Source organism: Aspergillus tubingensis, assembly GCF_013340325.1.
Source record: "Aspergillus tubingensis WU-2223L DNA, scaffold_8, whole genome shotgun sequence".
In the NCBI taxonomy this organism is placed as follows: Eukaryota; Fungi; Ascomycota; class Eurotiomycetes; order Eurotiales; family Aspergillaceae; genus Aspergillus; species Aspergillus tubingensis.
Window position 1 is genome coordinate 3,177,900 of NW_023336282.1, and position 17,099 is coordinate 3,194,998.

General features: G+C 51.6%; 7 protein-coding genes across 7 annotated transcripts; 4 read left to right on the forward strand and 3 right to left on the reverse strand.

The window, feature by feature from the left end:
* Nucleotides 1-117: 117 nt before the first annotated feature.
* On the forward strand, nucleotides 118-1,485 carry AtWU_07370 (putative cyclin; the record flags this gene model as incomplete). Its single annotated transcript, XM_035502479.1, has 5 exons — nucleotides 118-335; nucleotides 392-473; nucleotides 533-661; nucleotides 715-1,042; nucleotides 1,100-1,485. 5 exons carry the CDS (start codon nucleotides 118-120, stop codon nucleotides 1,483-1,485), a joined length of 1,143 nt encoding a protein of 380 aa, XP_035358372.1.
* Nucleotides 1,486-2,847: 1,362 nt separating this feature from the next.
* On the reverse strand, nucleotides 2,848-4,415 carry cds1 (phosphatidate cytidylyltransferase; the record flags this gene model as incomplete). Its single annotated transcript, XM_035502480.1, has 4 exons — nucleotides 2,848-2,883; nucleotides 2,948-3,741; nucleotides 3,802-4,174; nucleotides 4,257-4,415. The coding sequence occupies 4 exons, from the start codon at nucleotides 4,413-4,415 to the stop codon at nucleotides 2,848-2,850; spliced, it is 1,362 nt and encodes a 453-aa protein (XP_035358373.1).
* A 671-nt stretch (nucleotides 4,416-5,086) lies between these two features.
* Nucleotides 5,087-7,486, forward strand: AtWU_07372 (putative DNA repair protein Rad26; the record flags this gene model as incomplete). Its single annotated transcript, XM_035502481.1, has 2 exons — nucleotides 5,087-5,614; nucleotides 5,669-7,486. The coding sequence occupies 2 exons, from the start codon at nucleotides 5,087-5,089 to the stop codon at nucleotides 7,484-7,486; spliced, it is 2,346 nt and encodes a 781-aa protein (XP_035358374.1).
* A 1,912-nt stretch (nucleotides 7,487-9,398) lies between these two features.
* AtWU_07373 (mitochondrial 37S ribosomal protein uS4m) lies at nucleotides 9,399-10,930 on the forward strand (the record flags this gene model as incomplete). The annotated part of the gene is made up of 3 exons (XM_035502482.1): nucleotides 9,399-9,434; nucleotides 9,508-9,981; nucleotides 10,058-10,930. 3 exons carry the CDS (start codon nucleotides 9,399-9,401, stop codon nucleotides 10,928-10,930), a joined length of 1,383 nt encoding a protein of 460 aa, XP_035358375.1.
* A 709-nt stretch (nucleotides 10,931-11,639) lies between these two features.
* AtWU_07374 (uncharacterized protein) lies at nucleotides 11,640-13,352 on the forward strand (the record flags this gene model as incomplete). The annotated part of the gene is made up of 1 exon (XM_035502483.1): nucleotides 11,640-13,352. The coding sequence occupies one exon, from the start codon at nucleotides 11,640-11,642 to the stop codon at nucleotides 13,350-13,352; it is 1,713 nt and encodes a 570-aa protein (XP_035358376.1).
* Nucleotides 13,353-14,249: 897 nt separating this feature from the next.
* On the reverse strand, nucleotides 14,250-15,674 carry AtWU_07375 (pyruvate dehydrogenase (acetyl-transferring) subunit E1 alpha; the record flags this gene model as incomplete). The annotated part of the gene is made up of 4 exons (XM_035502484.1): nucleotides 14,250-14,755; nucleotides 14,821-15,275; nucleotides 15,343-15,476; nucleotides 15,555-15,674. 4 exons carry the CDS (start codon nucleotides 15,672-15,674, stop codon nucleotides 14,250-14,252), a joined length of 1,215 nt encoding a protein of 404 aa, XP_035358377.1.
* A 950-nt stretch (nucleotides 15,675-16,624) lies between these two features.
* AtWU_07376 (pyruvate dehydrogenase E1 component alpha subunit) lies at nucleotides 16,625-17,099 on the reverse strand (the record flags this gene model as incomplete). Its single annotated transcript, XM_035502485.1, has 2 exons — nucleotides 16,625-16,629; nucleotides 16,688-17,099. 2 exons carry the CDS (start codon nucleotides 17,097-17,099, stop codon nucleotides 16,625-16,627), a joined length of 417 nt encoding a protein of 138 aa, XP_035358378.1.

Here is a 17,099-nt window from a genome sequence, read left to right on the forward strand (position 1 = left end):
ATGACCAGCCGGCCAATGGCCGTCGTCGGCTCCATCAGCATCAAGAAGCATCCCATTAATTCCATCCCAACCAGAGTTTCCCTGTCCAGCCATCGCTCATATATCAATAACCCCAGCATGGCTCCCGACAAAAAGGATGAAGCATCCTCCCCGGATGCTGCCATTCCTGACCCGCCGCCCATCCACCCATCCTTCATCCAGGTAGCCAAGCCGTACATCTTCGAGCAGACCATTCAGCGATGTATTGCCGCGATGGGAGTCAATCCGCTGCGCGAAGAATCCCTTCGCTTGCAAGGCGTGACCTGGATCGATAACGTCCGCCGTGTGCTCTACCTGTAGGTGCCCATGCGCCGGATTCTCTACTGCTCAAAATAGCTAACCAGGTAGTTAGCCCGATCCGCACTTTCAACACGGCTGTGGTGTACTACCACAAGTTCCGACTCGTTCATCCTGACAACGAGTATAATTATATGGTACTTCCCACTTCGTGCCCCCTATTGTATCACTGAACGTATTTTTGACTTTGATTTAGGACGCCGCTGCAGCTGCGCTCTTCACTGCTTGCAAAATCGAGGACACGTTGAAGCGGTCCCGGGAGATTGTTTGCGCTGCGTATAATCTCAAGCTGCCGCCGCAGGAGCACATGGCTCCTGATAATCCGGTATGCTGCGACTTCTGACCTCTCTCTCAGGAGGTGCATGCTAATAAAGGCAGGTTTTCGAAGCACACGCCAGAGGCATCATCGGCCTGGAGAGACTGATGCTAGAGGCATCCGGCTTCGACTTCCGGACCCGTCATCCGCAAAAGACTCTTATCAAACTCGCCCGACAGTACGGGCTGACGTCGCAATCGGAGGTCTCGAACCTGGCGTATCGCATCTCGCAAGACCTTTATCGCACGTACGCGCCTATCAAGCAAACGACCTCCACCATGGCCTTCACCTGTTTGGAACTGGCGGGGCGGTTACTTGACCAGCGAATCGAGGCCGTAGAGCAAGGCGTTGACTACGCGAACTGGAAGACGAGTCGCGAGGAAGTAATGGGTATGACCGAGCCCGCGTTCCCTGCACTGAGATTCTCAAGGCTAACCAAATCGAAAGAAACCCTCTTCGACCTCCTAGAACTGTACACCCACAACCGCGGACACACCACCGTCGGTCCCCATTTCCCAGCGGATCGCTTCCTCACCGTCCGCATTCCACTGAACACCGAAGCCGAGTCCCAGAAACTCCCCCGGTACACGAACTGGGTTCCGGAACCTCGTGAAAGCAAGGCCACGAACGGCGACAAAGCCGCGAAGGACGCCACCGCTAAACTGCACCCTCTTACTCCCGTCGCCGCTAATGGAGACCGTCCCAGAGCGACTGAGAAGGGCCGCGACGGCGCCGTGCGCTTCATGCTGGATCCGGAGTGCGCTGATGCCGAGAAATCCCACGTTGCCGCGTACTTTAAAGTCGAGATGGAAGAGTACGAGGTTGAGGAGTGAATTGGTTCAGAAACACACTCTCTCAATTTCTCATATATCAGATGAATATTGGGTTGCGTTCCCGCTGCAAGGAACGTACATCGCTCTGCATGTGTTACTAACGCAATGCATCCTGCATAGAGGCCCGTCTCGTCTGAGCAGGCGGGGTGAATCACCGAGCATGGTCGTGTCGTTACCCAACGGGTCTCACCCAGGCGAGCGAGCACATCCGCGCTCTGCTCAATCGTTGATCGAGTGATGGATGGCTCTCGGACAGATATCTTCAAGCGACAAGGCCGAAATGTGACTCCTGGTGAGCGAGCCCACTGGTGGGTTTTTTCGTGCGCCGTGTGCCGACATGTTGAGATCCCCAGACAGAGGTCATCTGGATTCCTTGTTGAGTCAAAATACTTGGCGTAACTGGTGACATAGAGGTCACGAGGAGGATAGAACCAGTCCATGAGAAGATGACTGCACCTATATAGAAGTGCTTTAATAAATTATCGCATAGATTAACTGTGACAAAGTGAGCAATGTATATTACTATCTATATATAAGGTCAAACTTCTATCATTATACATTGTACATTAGTATTATAAGTGTTATGTAGCGCAAGTGCAGTCTGAGTAGCTAAGACGTGCATTTTGTAAGTATCTATGCCGGACGGGATAGGGGGTAGAAGTTGAGATTATAACTTGATATAGCATGACGGAAACACAGTACAAGTTGGAATTGTCGTTTACACAATTTCCTGCGTTATTGTCCTGTTTCTTACATTATTACATTCCTCATCTCTTATCACAAAACAAGAGCATATCAGGAGAAGAATACGGTATTCGGGAAAGAGCTTCAATGAAGAGAGAGAGTGTGTGTGTGAGAGAGGGATGGAGGACAGGAATAAAGAATGATAAGATGACTATAACTACCATAGTATCAGTCATGTCAAAGTCATGTTGCAGGATTCAGGATTTCGTATCCGCGCTTTCCTGCTGCATTCCAACCCTCACCCTCCAATTGTTTTCACCTATGCCTGATTCCTGCTTCCCTCTTTATCGCCCTTTTGAAAAAAAACATGTATACACCAATGAACAACAACCCCCAATGCAAGAGCAAGGAATAGTAAATATAAGTAGCGAAAGCGTGACAAATACATGCATGCATGCAGGGTGCTGCACAATTTCCAAAAGAAAGAGCTTCCCGGTGCTGTCCTCACGAGTGAGAGCATCCCGGGAGGCTAGAAGACGTGATTAGAAAGGTGTATAGATGGGACATAGCTCATTTTTTTACCCTCAACAGCAACTATAGAGAGAGAAAGAGAAGGATAGGATTTTCGTCACGGAGATCCGTCGGATCAAGGGTGGGTCGATTCATCATACCTCCGCTCTAACGGCGGAGCTCAGTGTTGATACAATCCAGGATCTGTAATTAGGTAAAATGCATTAGTTATGATTCAAAACGTAGACCGTGTATAAGGCTGGCTTACTGTTTCAGAGACAGTACCCTGGTTGTACAGGTACTTGCTCAGGCCCCGGACGACCTCGAGCTGCTCCTCGACCGTCAGACCGTTGATGGCAGCTTCAATGACATCTCCGACGCTCGCCTTGAACACCGCGATGAAGCTGTGGTAGTACATGTACGAGAAGAAGCCCATGATGAATTGGCAGTCCATGCGGTCAGTGATGCCACCGTGACCCGGGATCGACTCGCCAAAGTCCTTGATCTTGAAAGTACGCTTGAGACCGGAAGCGAAGAAGCCGCCAAAGGGAGCAATGAGGGAAGCAAAGGTGGCGAAAATCAGAATGTGGAACTGGATGGGCTCGATATGGAAGGTCTTGTGCATGCCGGTCCACTCCGGGACATGGTAGGGCTGAGGCACGAAGGCCGGGTTGGGCGAGCATTGAAGACCCGTCAAGACGTTGGCACCCAGATCATTGACGGGGCAGATGAAGTACTTGTAGCGCATCAGGATGTTGGTCATGAAGTAGCCGAAGATGATGGTGCAAATCCACGCGCCAAGGAAGCCTTCGACTGTCTTCTTGGGGGACAGCTGGATAAGCTGGGTGCGACCAAAGGTAATACCGCAGACGTAGGCAAAGATATCGTTCGTGATGACGAGAGAGGCGGGAAGGAAGAACCAAATCATGCCCTCCAGGATGTTGTTCATGACAAAGTGGGCCTGAACGACGATCAGGTAGAGCGCCATATGCGTCCATGCGAACTGGGTGAACTGGAACCGGTACTGTCCTTTCTGCAGGGACGCGACGAAGAAGACGAAGCCTAGGAATAGCTATCAGCAAGGAAACTGGCGAGGATGTACGCGCTAAGAGATAAACTCACCCATAACATAAAGCGTGAAGCTAATGAAGCGGTGGTGAGTAGCCAGAGGCAGCAGCACCCGGTCCACCAGAAGCACATGCTTGAAGTAGTAGATGACGCTCTCTCCGTATAAGAAGTACATGGTAGTAGCCAGGAAGTACCAATTCAGCGACTTGGTGAAGCGCAGGTTTTTCTCCTTACTGGGCACGTTGGCAATGGCGATAACCTCCTTGAACGAGATGATCTGGACCGCGGTAACGATGCCGATGATGTAAATGTGGCCGGAAAACATGGCCACGAAGAAGCCGAAAATCATCACAAAGGTCCATATCGTACGTGTAATAAAGGTCTGTTTCTTCTTTTCGTAATCGGACAACTGGGGTTTCTCGGATTTCTGGTCGTCATGTCAGCTTTTGTCTAACAGGGTTTGAACAGCTTCACGGGGGTTTCCGGGAAGCTCGCAGTAGCTCTCTCACCTCCTCGGGAATAGTGGCAGGCGCGGTGACGCTGCCATCTTTGGCCGGGCTACCGGGGTCGGAGAGGACATCGCTGGCATCCGAGATGCTCAAGCGGCGACCTTCAGAGGAGTTGGACATCCGACGTGGGAACCTGACGTTCCGACGCGATTTGGACATGACGAAAAGTTATGTACAGGGGAGCAGGGGAGAGCGACGGAGCACGGCGGCTTCTCGAGTCGTATGGCTGCGGGGAGAGTAATCAAGCTCGGAATTTGACCGACCAGGCGAGACGCGCGAGCGCAGGAGACAATCGAGTTTGGTTAGGAAAAAAAGGGAGACGAGACGGAGCAGGCGAAGGAGCAATGATCGTCGTCTAGCGAAAATTCATGTGAAATAATAGCGACCGGGGGAACAGCGGGATGGAGCACGAGCGGTGGGCAACTAAAGTAAGTAGTAGATCAGATCCCCAGGAGGAGAAAAGAGTTGAGGGTCTTGGAGACTATGCGAACTGCTGTGGATCCGGGTCAATTCAGGATGTCACGAAGGCAGAAGGGAAAGGTGCGGGTTGGTCGGAGTGAGAAGGAGAGAGAGAAGTTGTTGAAGAGGGAAGAGAATGAGATCCCGTGAGGCAGCAACTGGCAAGCAACAAACCAACTTTGAGAGTTCCATCTGGATTTCTCTCTCTTCCCCAACACGACGTCAACTTTTCCGCATCCCGCATTTCTTTCCTTCCTTCACTTTCTTTACTCAACATTCATCTTTCCCCCCAATAACTCAACCAACTAGCGCTTTCCTTTTTTCAATTAATCTCCACCCTCTCCGTTCATGGCGATCGTCCAATCCAGGGCATGGAAGATAACGACGATGATTTCTTCTCCGATGATGGCTTCGACGACATCCCTCCCGGTACCTTGTTCCAATTGGAGCAGAACGCTTATCGCGCAACTCAGGCCCCAAACCCTGCCCAACAACATCATCAGCAACAACAACCACAACACTCGGTCTCTGACGTAAAGAGATCGTCGCGACCCTTTTCAGCTCAGAACCGTGGGGCATTTTCCGATAATGCATTCGTCTCCAACGCTTCCTTACAACCTCCTCCTGCCTTGCATACCGGGTTGAGTAACGAATATGATGTGTGGGATATAGGGGAGCTGGATGCCGAGGTTCTGGACAATGGGGTCCCAATTCAGTCAAATGCTGCACTGGATCAGGCGGCAACTTTTGCTACAGCTCAGCATCAGCCAAATGCTGCTACTGCGACGGCCGTGGCAGAAGATGATTATGGCGATCTACTGGACCCCATGGAGGTCGAAGAAGATGGCGCCTCTCATTTTCAGGACCTACACAGAGCCTATGCTGAGCTTAGCGAAAAGGTATTCATGCAAAACCACCATCCTTGAGTTTATGTGACCTAATCATCTCGATAGCTAGCTTTAGAGAGCGCGCGACAAAAACAAATGGCCGAGGAGCTGGCTGCAGCCAAATCAATTGCTGCAACGAAAGCCGGCGAGATCTCCATCATCCGGGCCAACCAGGCCAAACTCATCGCCGATTATGACCGCCAACTGACAGCTCTGCGAAAGGCAATGGCGGATGAGATAGCGAAACATGAGGAGGAGGTTGCGGCGGCTCGTGCGGAGGGCAAGATGTTCGCCACGGAAAACGCCTTTTTAAGGCAAGACCTAGCAGAGGAGGCCATGCGCGCCAATCAGCTCAAGGCAAAAGGTCGAGCAGAGGAAAAGGCGCCACCGGTGACTCCAAAGAAGTCGAAGGTGCTACCATTCCGCGACGGCTTCGACGATGATGAAATTCTCGCCGTTTCTCCCAGCAAGTCAGCACGTTCCAGGCGAACCACACCACTCGTACCGGGAAAAAGGAAAAGAAAGCACAGCCAGGATACCACGACACCCTTGCAGTTAAGCCCGCAAGTGGAGCCAGTGGCAGCTGATTTGGCCGAAGATCTGTCGGACGATGCAATGCTAGATGCTGTGCCGGATAAGGCTCAGATAGGCGCAGTACCTAACGTTGTGGACCCCAGCATAATTAAACGCCTCATGAATCACAGAACACACCCGGATGAGAAGCCCGATATCGAAGTCATGGCTGGATTGGCATTCCCGTCAGAGCCACAGCGCATGCTTTCCACCATCCTTTTGGAGGAGACTGAGAAGCTGAACCTTGGGAACTACATGGTAGAGTACGCACGGGCGATCATATCGTTGTGGTCTCGTGCGTTGACAGAAAAGTTCTTTCAACCTATCCCCATGTTCGTTTCCATCATGCACTGCCTCATATTGGAGGGCCTACAAGCATTTGATCGTGACTTGTACGCGCACCTAGTGCCGGTTCTGCAAGTATCCGCGGAAGTCAACGCAATCCCCCGGTTCAAGGCCTCTCCTGTCTCCCGACAAAACTTAGGTCAGGCGCGGAAGACTCCCTTATCCGAATTGGAACCGCTGGTCGATTCGACCAAGGTTCTTGGCCTGCTGTATGACATGGCATGCATTCGGATGCACGTAGGACAGGATGTGATTGAGCTGTGGCGACATGTGCGCTACGACTTTGTGCTGACAATGCTGAACTGCTCGCAGCGCATTGACGACATAACACTGATGCTAAGCTTACTTTCAGCCAGCATCCGCGCTGATTCATTCGGTCCCGTCCAAGATACCGAGCAATTTCAGCTCACCATTGAGAACTACATCGTGGATCGCGTCGCCAACCTGCTAAGCGAACCACCGCTGCTCGACGAGGGACAGGAGCCGTACAGTCCAGATGAGGTCTGCGGCATGCGGCAAGAAGCATTAGCCTTCCTTACCAGCGTCGCTTTCAATCCCCGTATACCGGACAGCACGCACGGCAGCATGGTCATCGCATCCCATCCCACCGCACTGGCGCGATTAATCCGGGTGATGCATGATGAGCTGGAAGCTCTTTATACACAACCACCGGAGAAGGACCTCCACGCGGCCTTGGTCAACGGGCTCATGTGCCTCGTCTATAGCGTTATACAGCGCCATCGCGAACAGGCAGATCTGCAGCCCAAGTTGTCCCGCGTTCCTGGCGGGAAGCAAAAATTCCTGGTGGTCATGACACGATTAGCGTTCAGCGAAGGCTTAGTGCTAGAAGCTGGGATTGATGACGACACTGTTGAAATGGCCCATGAAATCCTCGATGATGCCGTAACGCCGCAGGAAGCTGAGGCGCTAGAGGAGGCATTTCCGAATGCCAAGCGGGAGGATTAAGCTGCTGCCTGTAGCTGAGGCAGATTTGATCTGCTGATATGAGTGTTCACCGATAATTTATGATGGTTGGATGTGGAAGGGTGGATGTTCGAATATTTATACAACGATACCAACGATACCAGAGTAATGATATACGATAGAATATGATAACTTAATGCAAATGTCCAGTCTGTTGAATGAATGCCAGCTTCCAATGTATTTATAGGCATCTAAACATCCCACCCAATCGTCACGTTTCTCTTAGTGCCAGGCCTTTGACCCGCGCATACTAGTAGTAAATAGTGGACGTTAAATCAGATCCAAATGTGCATCTAAACGACACAACCAAAGCAAGACATTTTACCGTTAATTGTTGGTAGTATATTCATCTAGAGCTATAATGAAACATAGCACTTACTTCGAGAAGGTATAATATTAGAACAAGTCCTTGACTAATTAGTATCTGCTTGCAGGCTTGGACGAGGGCTGCGGTGGTTTCTGGGATGAATTGATGCTCGATGTGGAGGCATTACCTAGTACTAATTAAAATGAGTATTCTCAGCTACTACGCCAATGGTGTCATCTTTTGGTGTAAGGCTACTTCCGCCGTTGCTAGTTTGCTTGCGCGGTGGATGCCGGCACTATATATAAAGACGAGTTAGAGGGTACTATATCCGTCAGAGGAACAACAAAGGTGAATTGATTTTTTAGATACACAAGGCGAAGAACACAGAACAGAGGCCGTGAGAGTGGTACATGATCAGATACTATAGTAGAGCTGTAATGTGTTGGCTAATATCTATCGTGTAGTCGAAGTATCTTGTCCCCGTAAGTGCCAGTTGGGGGGTAAGTAGAAAAAGGAGAACTAACACTAAGGTCTAGTGATGATTGGGCTACATGACCAATAGAGAATCCTTGACTCCAGAAGTTGAACTTGAATGGAGGCTCTACGTAGATAAAGTCATAATATGAGTAGTGGTGGCCCGGTAGGGTCTGGTGTGAAGTAGTAAACTTGGCTATGAGCAATTGGAGTCGCAGCCTGAGTGAGAGATTTTAGACTGAGTATCTACCGGGTTAACTGCTCATTCGAGCTCTCTGATTCACGAGAAACATATACAATGGGCCAAGTAAAAGTACCGTATCTGAGATTCAATGGGAAGACTCGAGTACTGCTCGCCCCAGGATAGTATTCTGGAGGAAGGATAGTCTAAACAGGCAGTGATGGCTCGACAGTAGTGATTGATTCCTACCGGACAGGACATGAGCCGTAGGTAACTGTATGCTATAACGGGTACGGGCAGCTCCCCCTTGCTTTGCAGCAAGCAGAGCTTCTCGCGACAACACAGGGTCAATCCAAGCACTTGTCAAACGCGTATTACCCTTGTCTGCAACATGTTTATTTTATGTTTACTACGTGTCTACAAGTGTTCTCTTCTCCATACCCCCGCACAAGGCGAAGAAATGATGAAAAGAAATGAGATTCCACAAAGTGGAGGAGTGCCAAAGAATACGCCTGTCAATGACCCGAAGGCCGTTGAACGGATTGTTCCGCCGCGCTGTGCAATGCAGGGACCAATCCGTGGTGGACCGCCTTCTTGATCGCAGCCACCCAAACAAGGTAAGTATGAAGAAAAGAAAGAAAAAAAGATTCTAAAAGTTGGGCGGGCGAGCGAAGATTATATACCCGGGGGTGGAGGCGGTGAAAGAACGCTAAGAGTAAGCGAGGTTGGTTCCGCCAATCAGAGACACAGGTTGTCAAAGGCACTTGATGCCTCAGACAGATGGCATCAAGCAGTTCAGCCACACGTGATTGATATCACGTGCGCCTGCGAAGTTTTGGGCGGCCGGGAAAGCATGGGAAAAGAGGCCGACGGGCAGCGAGACAGACAAGAAGACATCTGCTAGCAGGCCATACCCTGCCCATCTCGCCATCATGAGGAACAGGGCGACCCAGCATCTGAGCAAGCCGGTATGAAAATATTCCTTGCTCTGTCTCCTTGCTCATCTGGCCGCAATTGCTAATTCTTGTATGCTTTGCTTAGAAAGTCCGGCAATCATGGAGCAAATGGAACCTATATAACATGAAGCGGTTCTCCATCAAGAACCCCATGTTCCGAACTCATTTCCAGCAAAAATGGGATGCCAAATCGATGGCCCGTGGATATCATGGTGAACAGGTCTCCGAAAAGCACTGGGTGCGCATGTTTTCTCCCCGCATTCGCAGCGTGATGCCCATGGATCCCGCCAAACTGGCCAAAGACGATGGTTCTGCCTTGTCCGCCGGTCGTGGTATGGGTGTTGAGCCGCGGCCTGATCCAGCCGCGTACTCTAAAGTCTCGAGGCTCGAGAGAGTCGAGACCGATCAATTGGACAGACCTTTTCCCTATACACAGGCGACTTTTGCTCCCCTAGAGCGCCGGCTGGATGTGGCCGTCTTCCGGGCTATGTTCGCCAGCAGTACGAGGCAGGCGCGGCAATTTGTCATTCATGGAGCCGTCACGGTCAATGGAAAGAAGGTGAGTGTGCCTGGAACGCTGCATGGTCCTTCCCATTCAGGCGCTGCCATTGATGCTGATCGATTACGTTTGACAGATGAGATACCCCGGTTACCTGCTCAACCCTGGTGATCTGTTCCAGGTCGAGACCGACCGTGTCATGTTTGCCACCGGTGCTCCGAAGAACAAGTACGACCGGCGCGCGGCCCGTGTTGCTGAGAAGGAAGCGGAGAAGGCGACGGAAAAGAAGGCCGAGGAAGCCGAGGAAGAGGGTGAGGCCAAAGAGGAGGATAAGCAGGAGGATAAGCAGGAGGTCCAGTCCCCGCGCCAGACCTTGCAGGCTCTGCTGTCTCAGGCCAAGAACATCATGGCCGACAGCAAGTCGGTGCTTCCGGCCAAGCGGAAGCAGGAGCTGCGTGGATTCCAGAAGGCCGTCCGTCGCGTGCTGTCTCGCTCTGATTCAAACGTTCTCGCCGACAACCTGGAGGCTCAGTTTTCCGAGCTGACTCTGCTGCTCAAGGCCAAGAAGGTAGAGAAGAAGGAAAGACAGGATACCACAGCTGCCAACTCCGAGAAGTCCACCGACACCAAGGCCGCTGCTGAGGCAGACAGCGAGACTCAGCCCGGCGATAAGCTGTCCGAGGCATTCCGCCAGGCTGCTGAGAACCCCGAACAGGAGGTGGACACGTCCGAGTTGACCGATGAGGAGTTCCAGATTCTTCGTCGTGCCCTTGTCCAGATGCGTGATAACCCGATCGACCATTCGAAGCCGTACGCTACGCCCTGGCGGCCGCGGGACTTCATGAGCGCTTTTGCCACGATCCCTCGCTACTTGGAGGTGCACCCTAAGGCTTGTGCGGCCGTTTACCTGCGCCACCCCGTGGTTCGTCCGGGCTTGTCGGAGGTGCCGTCGCCCTTCAGTCCTGCGACTGGAGCGCTGGCATACCACTGGTACCTGAGACGGCGGTAGACGCATGAGAAATGCTTGTACTAATTAGTTGCCCCCATCTGTTTTTGTTCTTTGGGTTTATTTTCGCTGTTCTGCGGGCATGTTCCACAGTCTTATTGTATTACTGGGTCGCTGGTTTGATTGTTTCTTAGATCTTTCTCTCTGCATTGTCGGTGTGCTCACCGTGTATCTTTATATTTATCTGTCTGGTCCTCTGTTGATAGGAGAGGGTCAATATCATGTTGCAGCGGTGTTGGAGCAGGATGATCACAAATGTAAATCACCAATGAAATATATCCTCACTTCTTACTATTATTGTCACTCTTCTACATTCAAATTATGCTATACAGTCTAATTATCTTAACACAGTCTCCGTATGATCTCTTTGTCTACCATTTTGACGCAATACCGCATGTATTGTATACCTGCCAAAAAGGGAAGTGACCATGGTGGTCGGCTTACCGTCAGCTGAAAAATACACGCCGGGCCCCGATCGGCGGGGGGCTTTTCGCCTGTCAACCCTCGAAATTGCAAATCCGACCGAGCAATTTTCATTTCGATTTCGACTTCGACCTTCGACTTTCCTTTTCCTCTTTCTTTCCTCTTCAATCTCCAGCACGCCGGCAGTGCGTCCACTGCTGCTGCTTCATCCCCATCGTCCTTTTTTTTCTATTTCTTGTCTTCTTTATTATACCCCGCCAGTCGCACAGACAGTTCAGTATCACAGACCATGTCAATGTATCCCTGGCATGGCTCCACGACCAATGCCGCCGCCGCCTCTTCTGGACCTCGCATCGACTCCCCCTCCTCCACTACTCAATCCTCCCTACAAGTGCCTGGGTTACGATGGCTCCCGTCTATGATATCGCGCGCAACACCTCTTCCCACCTTGTCGTCTTCCAATCTTCGTATAGCCCAGCAACAACAGCAACAGCAGCAACAACAGCACCCATCGCCGCAGCCTTCTCAAACACCACCGCAGCCGCAGCCGCAAACTGCCCTCTCCCATCCTCATACCCATTCTCATCCACACAATCACCAACCAGCACGCCCGCAAACGCGCCAACCTGGACCAGCTATTATCGATTCGCGATCACAACAACCACTGACTGAGACCCTTGAAAGCGAAGCAAGTGACAATACGGATCCCGGTGCGCGCGACCCCACCCACGCCGACGCTCTCGCAGATCCCGATTACGGCACATCTCCCGATAATCTAGCTCAGGGAACGAATATTTCCCGACAGTCCGCACATAGACCTACGACTACCGCCGGGGTTATGCCTAACGGCACCGCGGCTAATCGAGCCGCACTCCATGCAGCAGCAGCCAGTGTCGTTAGACCCTATCCAATGGAAGACCATGACGACGATCCCGATGGCGCGCCAAACGGCGATCGGTCGCGCAAGCATGGAAAACGATTGACCACCCTTGAAGAAGTCTCGTTGTTCAACATCTGCAACCGGCATGCGAGCGAATTCGGACAGCGCAGTAATCTCTGTAAATGGTGGATGACTGTTACAGAAGAGTTCACCCAGGACCAGGGACACCCATACTCGTGGCATTCGGTGCGCCGTAAAGTGGAGTTGGTTACAAAACAGCGTATGAAGTTCCTCGACGAGCAGCGCGACAAGGGTGTGGACGCGAGCGAAGACCTATCGAATCCCCGGTGGCGGGCAGCAGTGGACGCCTGGATTCCTACATGGCGGAGGTGGGAGGACGCAGAGGCACGGCGGATCGAGAAGCGCGATTCGCGCAAACCGAGGAAGAGGAAAGACCGGCCATGGGATACATGGACTATGAGTCCCAGTGACGAGTGGAAGGGCACAGCAAGCCCGCTTCCTACTGTCAGCCAGCACCAACCTGGACCTGTGACTCCTGTTTCGCAGAGCACAGTGCGACTACCCCCAGGGTTCGATAGTATGTTTTCGAATCAAGGACTACAGACCCCATCTCCGGCGATTAGTGTGCCGGATGGGCTTGCGACACAACAGCGGGAAACGCCTTCCACCACTCCAGCAGCAGCAACAACAACAAACAATCGGCCATCAGGGACGGATAATTCTATGATGAGCGCTATGCTGGAGACACTGGGAAAACTGAATCGTCACCTCGACTCGGTCAATACCCAACCTACCTCATCTGCGCCCAAGAAACCGACGTCACCCTCCAGATCCCGTGCTCGCGAACAGCGCCAGGACGCTCAACCAGCGGAACTCAACACGGCTACACATGATCCCCCTCCTGCGTCCGTCGCACAAACCGGACTCACGCACCTGTCATCCGACTTCATCAACAAACTTAAAGATGAACTCCGACAGGAAATGCGCGCTGAAGTGCGTGCCGAGCTAGAAAAAGATCGAGCTACACTTGAAGAGAAACTGGACTCGGTGCAGCGGACGCAGGAAATGATCCTTGAGATGTTGAGACAGGAGCCTGCTTGACAAATCGCTTTTTCTTCCTCCCTCATTTTCATTTTCTCATTTTCTCTCTCATACTCACTATCTCCTCTTGCTTTCTGTTTAAATATTCGTGCGTCCTCTTTTTTTTTACCAGATGATACCCATGGACGAGTATGTCGACTATCTTATATTCTATCTCTTTCTATTAGCTTTCTTTTCTTTTCCTATACTCTTTGACTGCTGCAGTACGGATATGTGACTTGACTGAGTGACTGACTGCTGGCAACATCCTTTCTCTTCTCATTTCATATTTCCATTATTTCCATTTTCATATATTCACTATGACCTTTCGGGGAAACAATACATATATAACTAACTTACCTATACTTTCACTACACTCAAGTTCCATATGTGTAAGAAGTAGTGTTCACTCGACACTATCGACAGACATCTAAGCTATCCCCAGAGGCATTACCTTCTAACTTAATGCTTTACAGGTATAGACATACTAGCTAGTAGAAGAGGACCTGAAACTTCAAGATATCGAAAGCTTGGAGTAATGCAAAAAATATAAATAAAAACAGAAAAATTTCCCGGGCTAAATTACATAGTAAACATATCCATGGTATGGATGCCTTTGCGTAGTAAGTAAGTAGTAGGTAGGAGCCTGCCAAATCCCAAATGGTCTGGTTGCGTGATGTGCGTGTGCGTGCGCGGTCTAAACTTTTGTGTTTTCAAACAGAGAGAAAAAACAAAAGGATGACCTCTTTCCTTCACTTGCTCCTCCTTTCTTCTTCTTTTCTTTTTTTTTTCTCTCTTTGTCATCATCATCCAGAGTTCTTGCCAACTGAAGGTTCATTTCTTCACACTGGAAAATAGGGAGCCTTGTGTTTTTAAAGAAACATATCTAGATTTGGATTGGAGTGGTTATGGGTATATCTAGTAGTAGAAGGTCTCGTCGACAGTGCGACCACGCATCCACTTGGGCTCGGAGCCACGGACGTAGATGTCCTCGAAGAGAATGCGGGGGGTGTTGTCGGGAAGGGGCATCTTCTCGGCGATGGCGACCTCCTCGTCGACGTGGGCACGAGCGGCCTTGTCGAGGGACTTGAGCTCGTCCTCGGAGCAGACGTTCCAGTCAAGGATCTTCTGCTTGAGACCAGCGATGGGGTCGTTGGTGCTGCGCATGCGCTGGATCTCCTCACGGCTACGGTAGGTGGTACCGGGGTCGGACATGGAGTGACCACCGTAACGGTAGGTGACGTACTCGTAGACCAGGGGGCCGTTGCCGGCCACGGCCCAGTCCTTTCCGTACTTGACGGCGGCCTTGGTGGCCAGGACGTCCATGCCGTTAACCTTGATACCAGGGATGTACTGACCACGCTTGTAGTACTCGGTCAAGGCGGAGGAACGAGCGGCGGAGGTACCCATACCGTACTTGTTGTCTAGCAGAAGATTGTTAGCTATGCCTGTCATGGAAGACAATGGCGGAGGAGTGAAGTTGACTTACTCTCACAACCGAACAGAACGGGGAGGTTCCACAGCTTGGCCATGTTGAAGGCCTCGAAGACCTGACCCTGGTTGGAGGCGCCGTCACCGTAGAGGACGATGGAGGTGGTGGGCTCCTCGTTGTACTGCTGGGCGAAAGCGAGACCAGCACCGACGGGGACCTGAGCACCGACGATACCGTTACCACCGTAGAAATTGGGGGCGAACATGTGCATGGAACCACCCTTTCCGTAGGCGATACCCTCACGGCGACCGAGCAGCTCACCGATGATGGAGCGGACGGTACCACCACGCATCATGGCGAAACCGTGGCAACGGTAGGCAGTGATGACCTTGTCGTCGCGGGTGATAGCGTGCTCGATACCGGTGGCGACGGCTTCCTGACCGGTAGACAAGTGGCAGAAACCTCTGATCTTCTTCTCCTTGTAAAGACGGTCGGCGGCCATCTCCATACGTCTGAGCGATAGATTAGATTCTGCATGAGGCTTGTGGAAAAAAGCAAAGGGCCTAACGGCGGCCATACCTCATCGAAACCATGTCGTAGTACATCTGCTTGAGCTCCTTCTTGGTGATCTCCAGGGTGTACGGGGGAGGGTCGATCTCGTAGGTCTCGAAGCTCTCGTCGGAGAGGCGGACAGTGAAGGGCTTGTCATCCTCCTATAGACAGATGATAATCGCATTAGTTGAGGCCATTGCGGAGGTCAACCCGGGATATCCAGGGAGCTCTCAACGAACCTGGGGGACATTTTCAGCATGCGACGAAGCGGCGTCGGTGGTGACGGAGCGACGAGCAAGAGGAGTGAGGGCCTGACGCCTCAAGGGCGCGGACTGACGGACCGCAGCGCGGAACAACATGATGGACGAGAGGGAGGGTCCAACCGGGGAGGGTATAGAGGAGCTGGAGGAGAGGAAGGGAGATTCTGTTATCTTCAACTTCCTCAACGGAGATGTTGGGAACAAACTTTCCCCTGCGGCTAGGCGGAATTCGGCAGGCGGCTTATCTAAGCCCGCTTCCCTTCCCTTCGGGGCCGTCCGGTGTAGGGCCCCTGCAAACCACACAAACACCTGTTCTTTTCACGCCTGCTGCTTCTTTTATTCTTCTACTGGCCTCAATTCACTCATTCCTTTAATTCTCTCTCTCTGCTACTGCTATCAATCCACAGGCTCATCTTTCTTCCATCAACTGAGCTTGTCAATTGCGCCATTGAGCTCGTTACGGCGAACGGGCCCCTCTGATCGCCATGGCCAACCAACCACATCACTCCTTCGCTGTTTATCGGACCTTTGTTCACCCGATCACTGGCCAGACCGACTCTTAGCCTAAGGCAGTACTGGGTTCCGTGTCTTTCCGAGCCTGTCTCAGCATTGATTCAACAAAGGCGGTCACGTCCTCACAGATAGTATGGCGACATGCGTGAGAGCATGTTAATATGTGCACCATATCATTACTGTCCCGACTTGGAATCAGCGTTTTCCGGTTCAGCAGAAGTGGTCGCTATTGCATCAGCAAATGACCACCGGCAGTTATAACCTTCCATCAAGCTCATGCGGACAAAAGTCCGAACACATGGTTTCCGAGCTAGGATTTATATCCGATAAGCGTAGCAGCTCACCGCGTCTATCTCTTGATTCTGCCCTCCAAATGCAAATGTGGGTGAGACGAAGCCTTTAACTGAGTTCGGCTCTCCAGACAGCCTTGGCTCAGACAGCTTCGCCTATCCTACAATACCTGAAACAGACGCCGCATGCCTTGCATACATTCTGGCCCCATGCATACGGGTCTGTCAAAGCCACCTTCACTACGACTACACTATGGCGGTGTTAGTTGGGGCCAGAAATAGAAGACATTTATAAGTTGGTATACTTACAATACGAATTTTGTAAGACCCAGCTTGGGGCCAGTTCGTTGCGCCACGTGCTGCTCAGCCATGTGCGACGGGCCAGCAATCTGCATGACAGGCTGACACGATGGCTGATAGCCAACAACAATGGCCGACTACCCAACAGATATACGCGCAAGGATTCCAATCCTCTAGGATACCCATCTGCATGAACGCTTGCGAGATCTGGCCCACGATAGGGATACTGCGGGAGCTTTGCATTGCCAGGGTAATCCCGCGATAGCCGATGTCCTAGCATATACGCGATTGGTGAGAATTTAGCACACGGAGGGAGCTGGTCAGGCTTGGGACTGATGTCATACAACCTGAGTCGAGCCCAGCAGAGATATAGGATCTGGATCTGATTCGACTGCTCTGTTGCGCGGAACGAGACAATCAT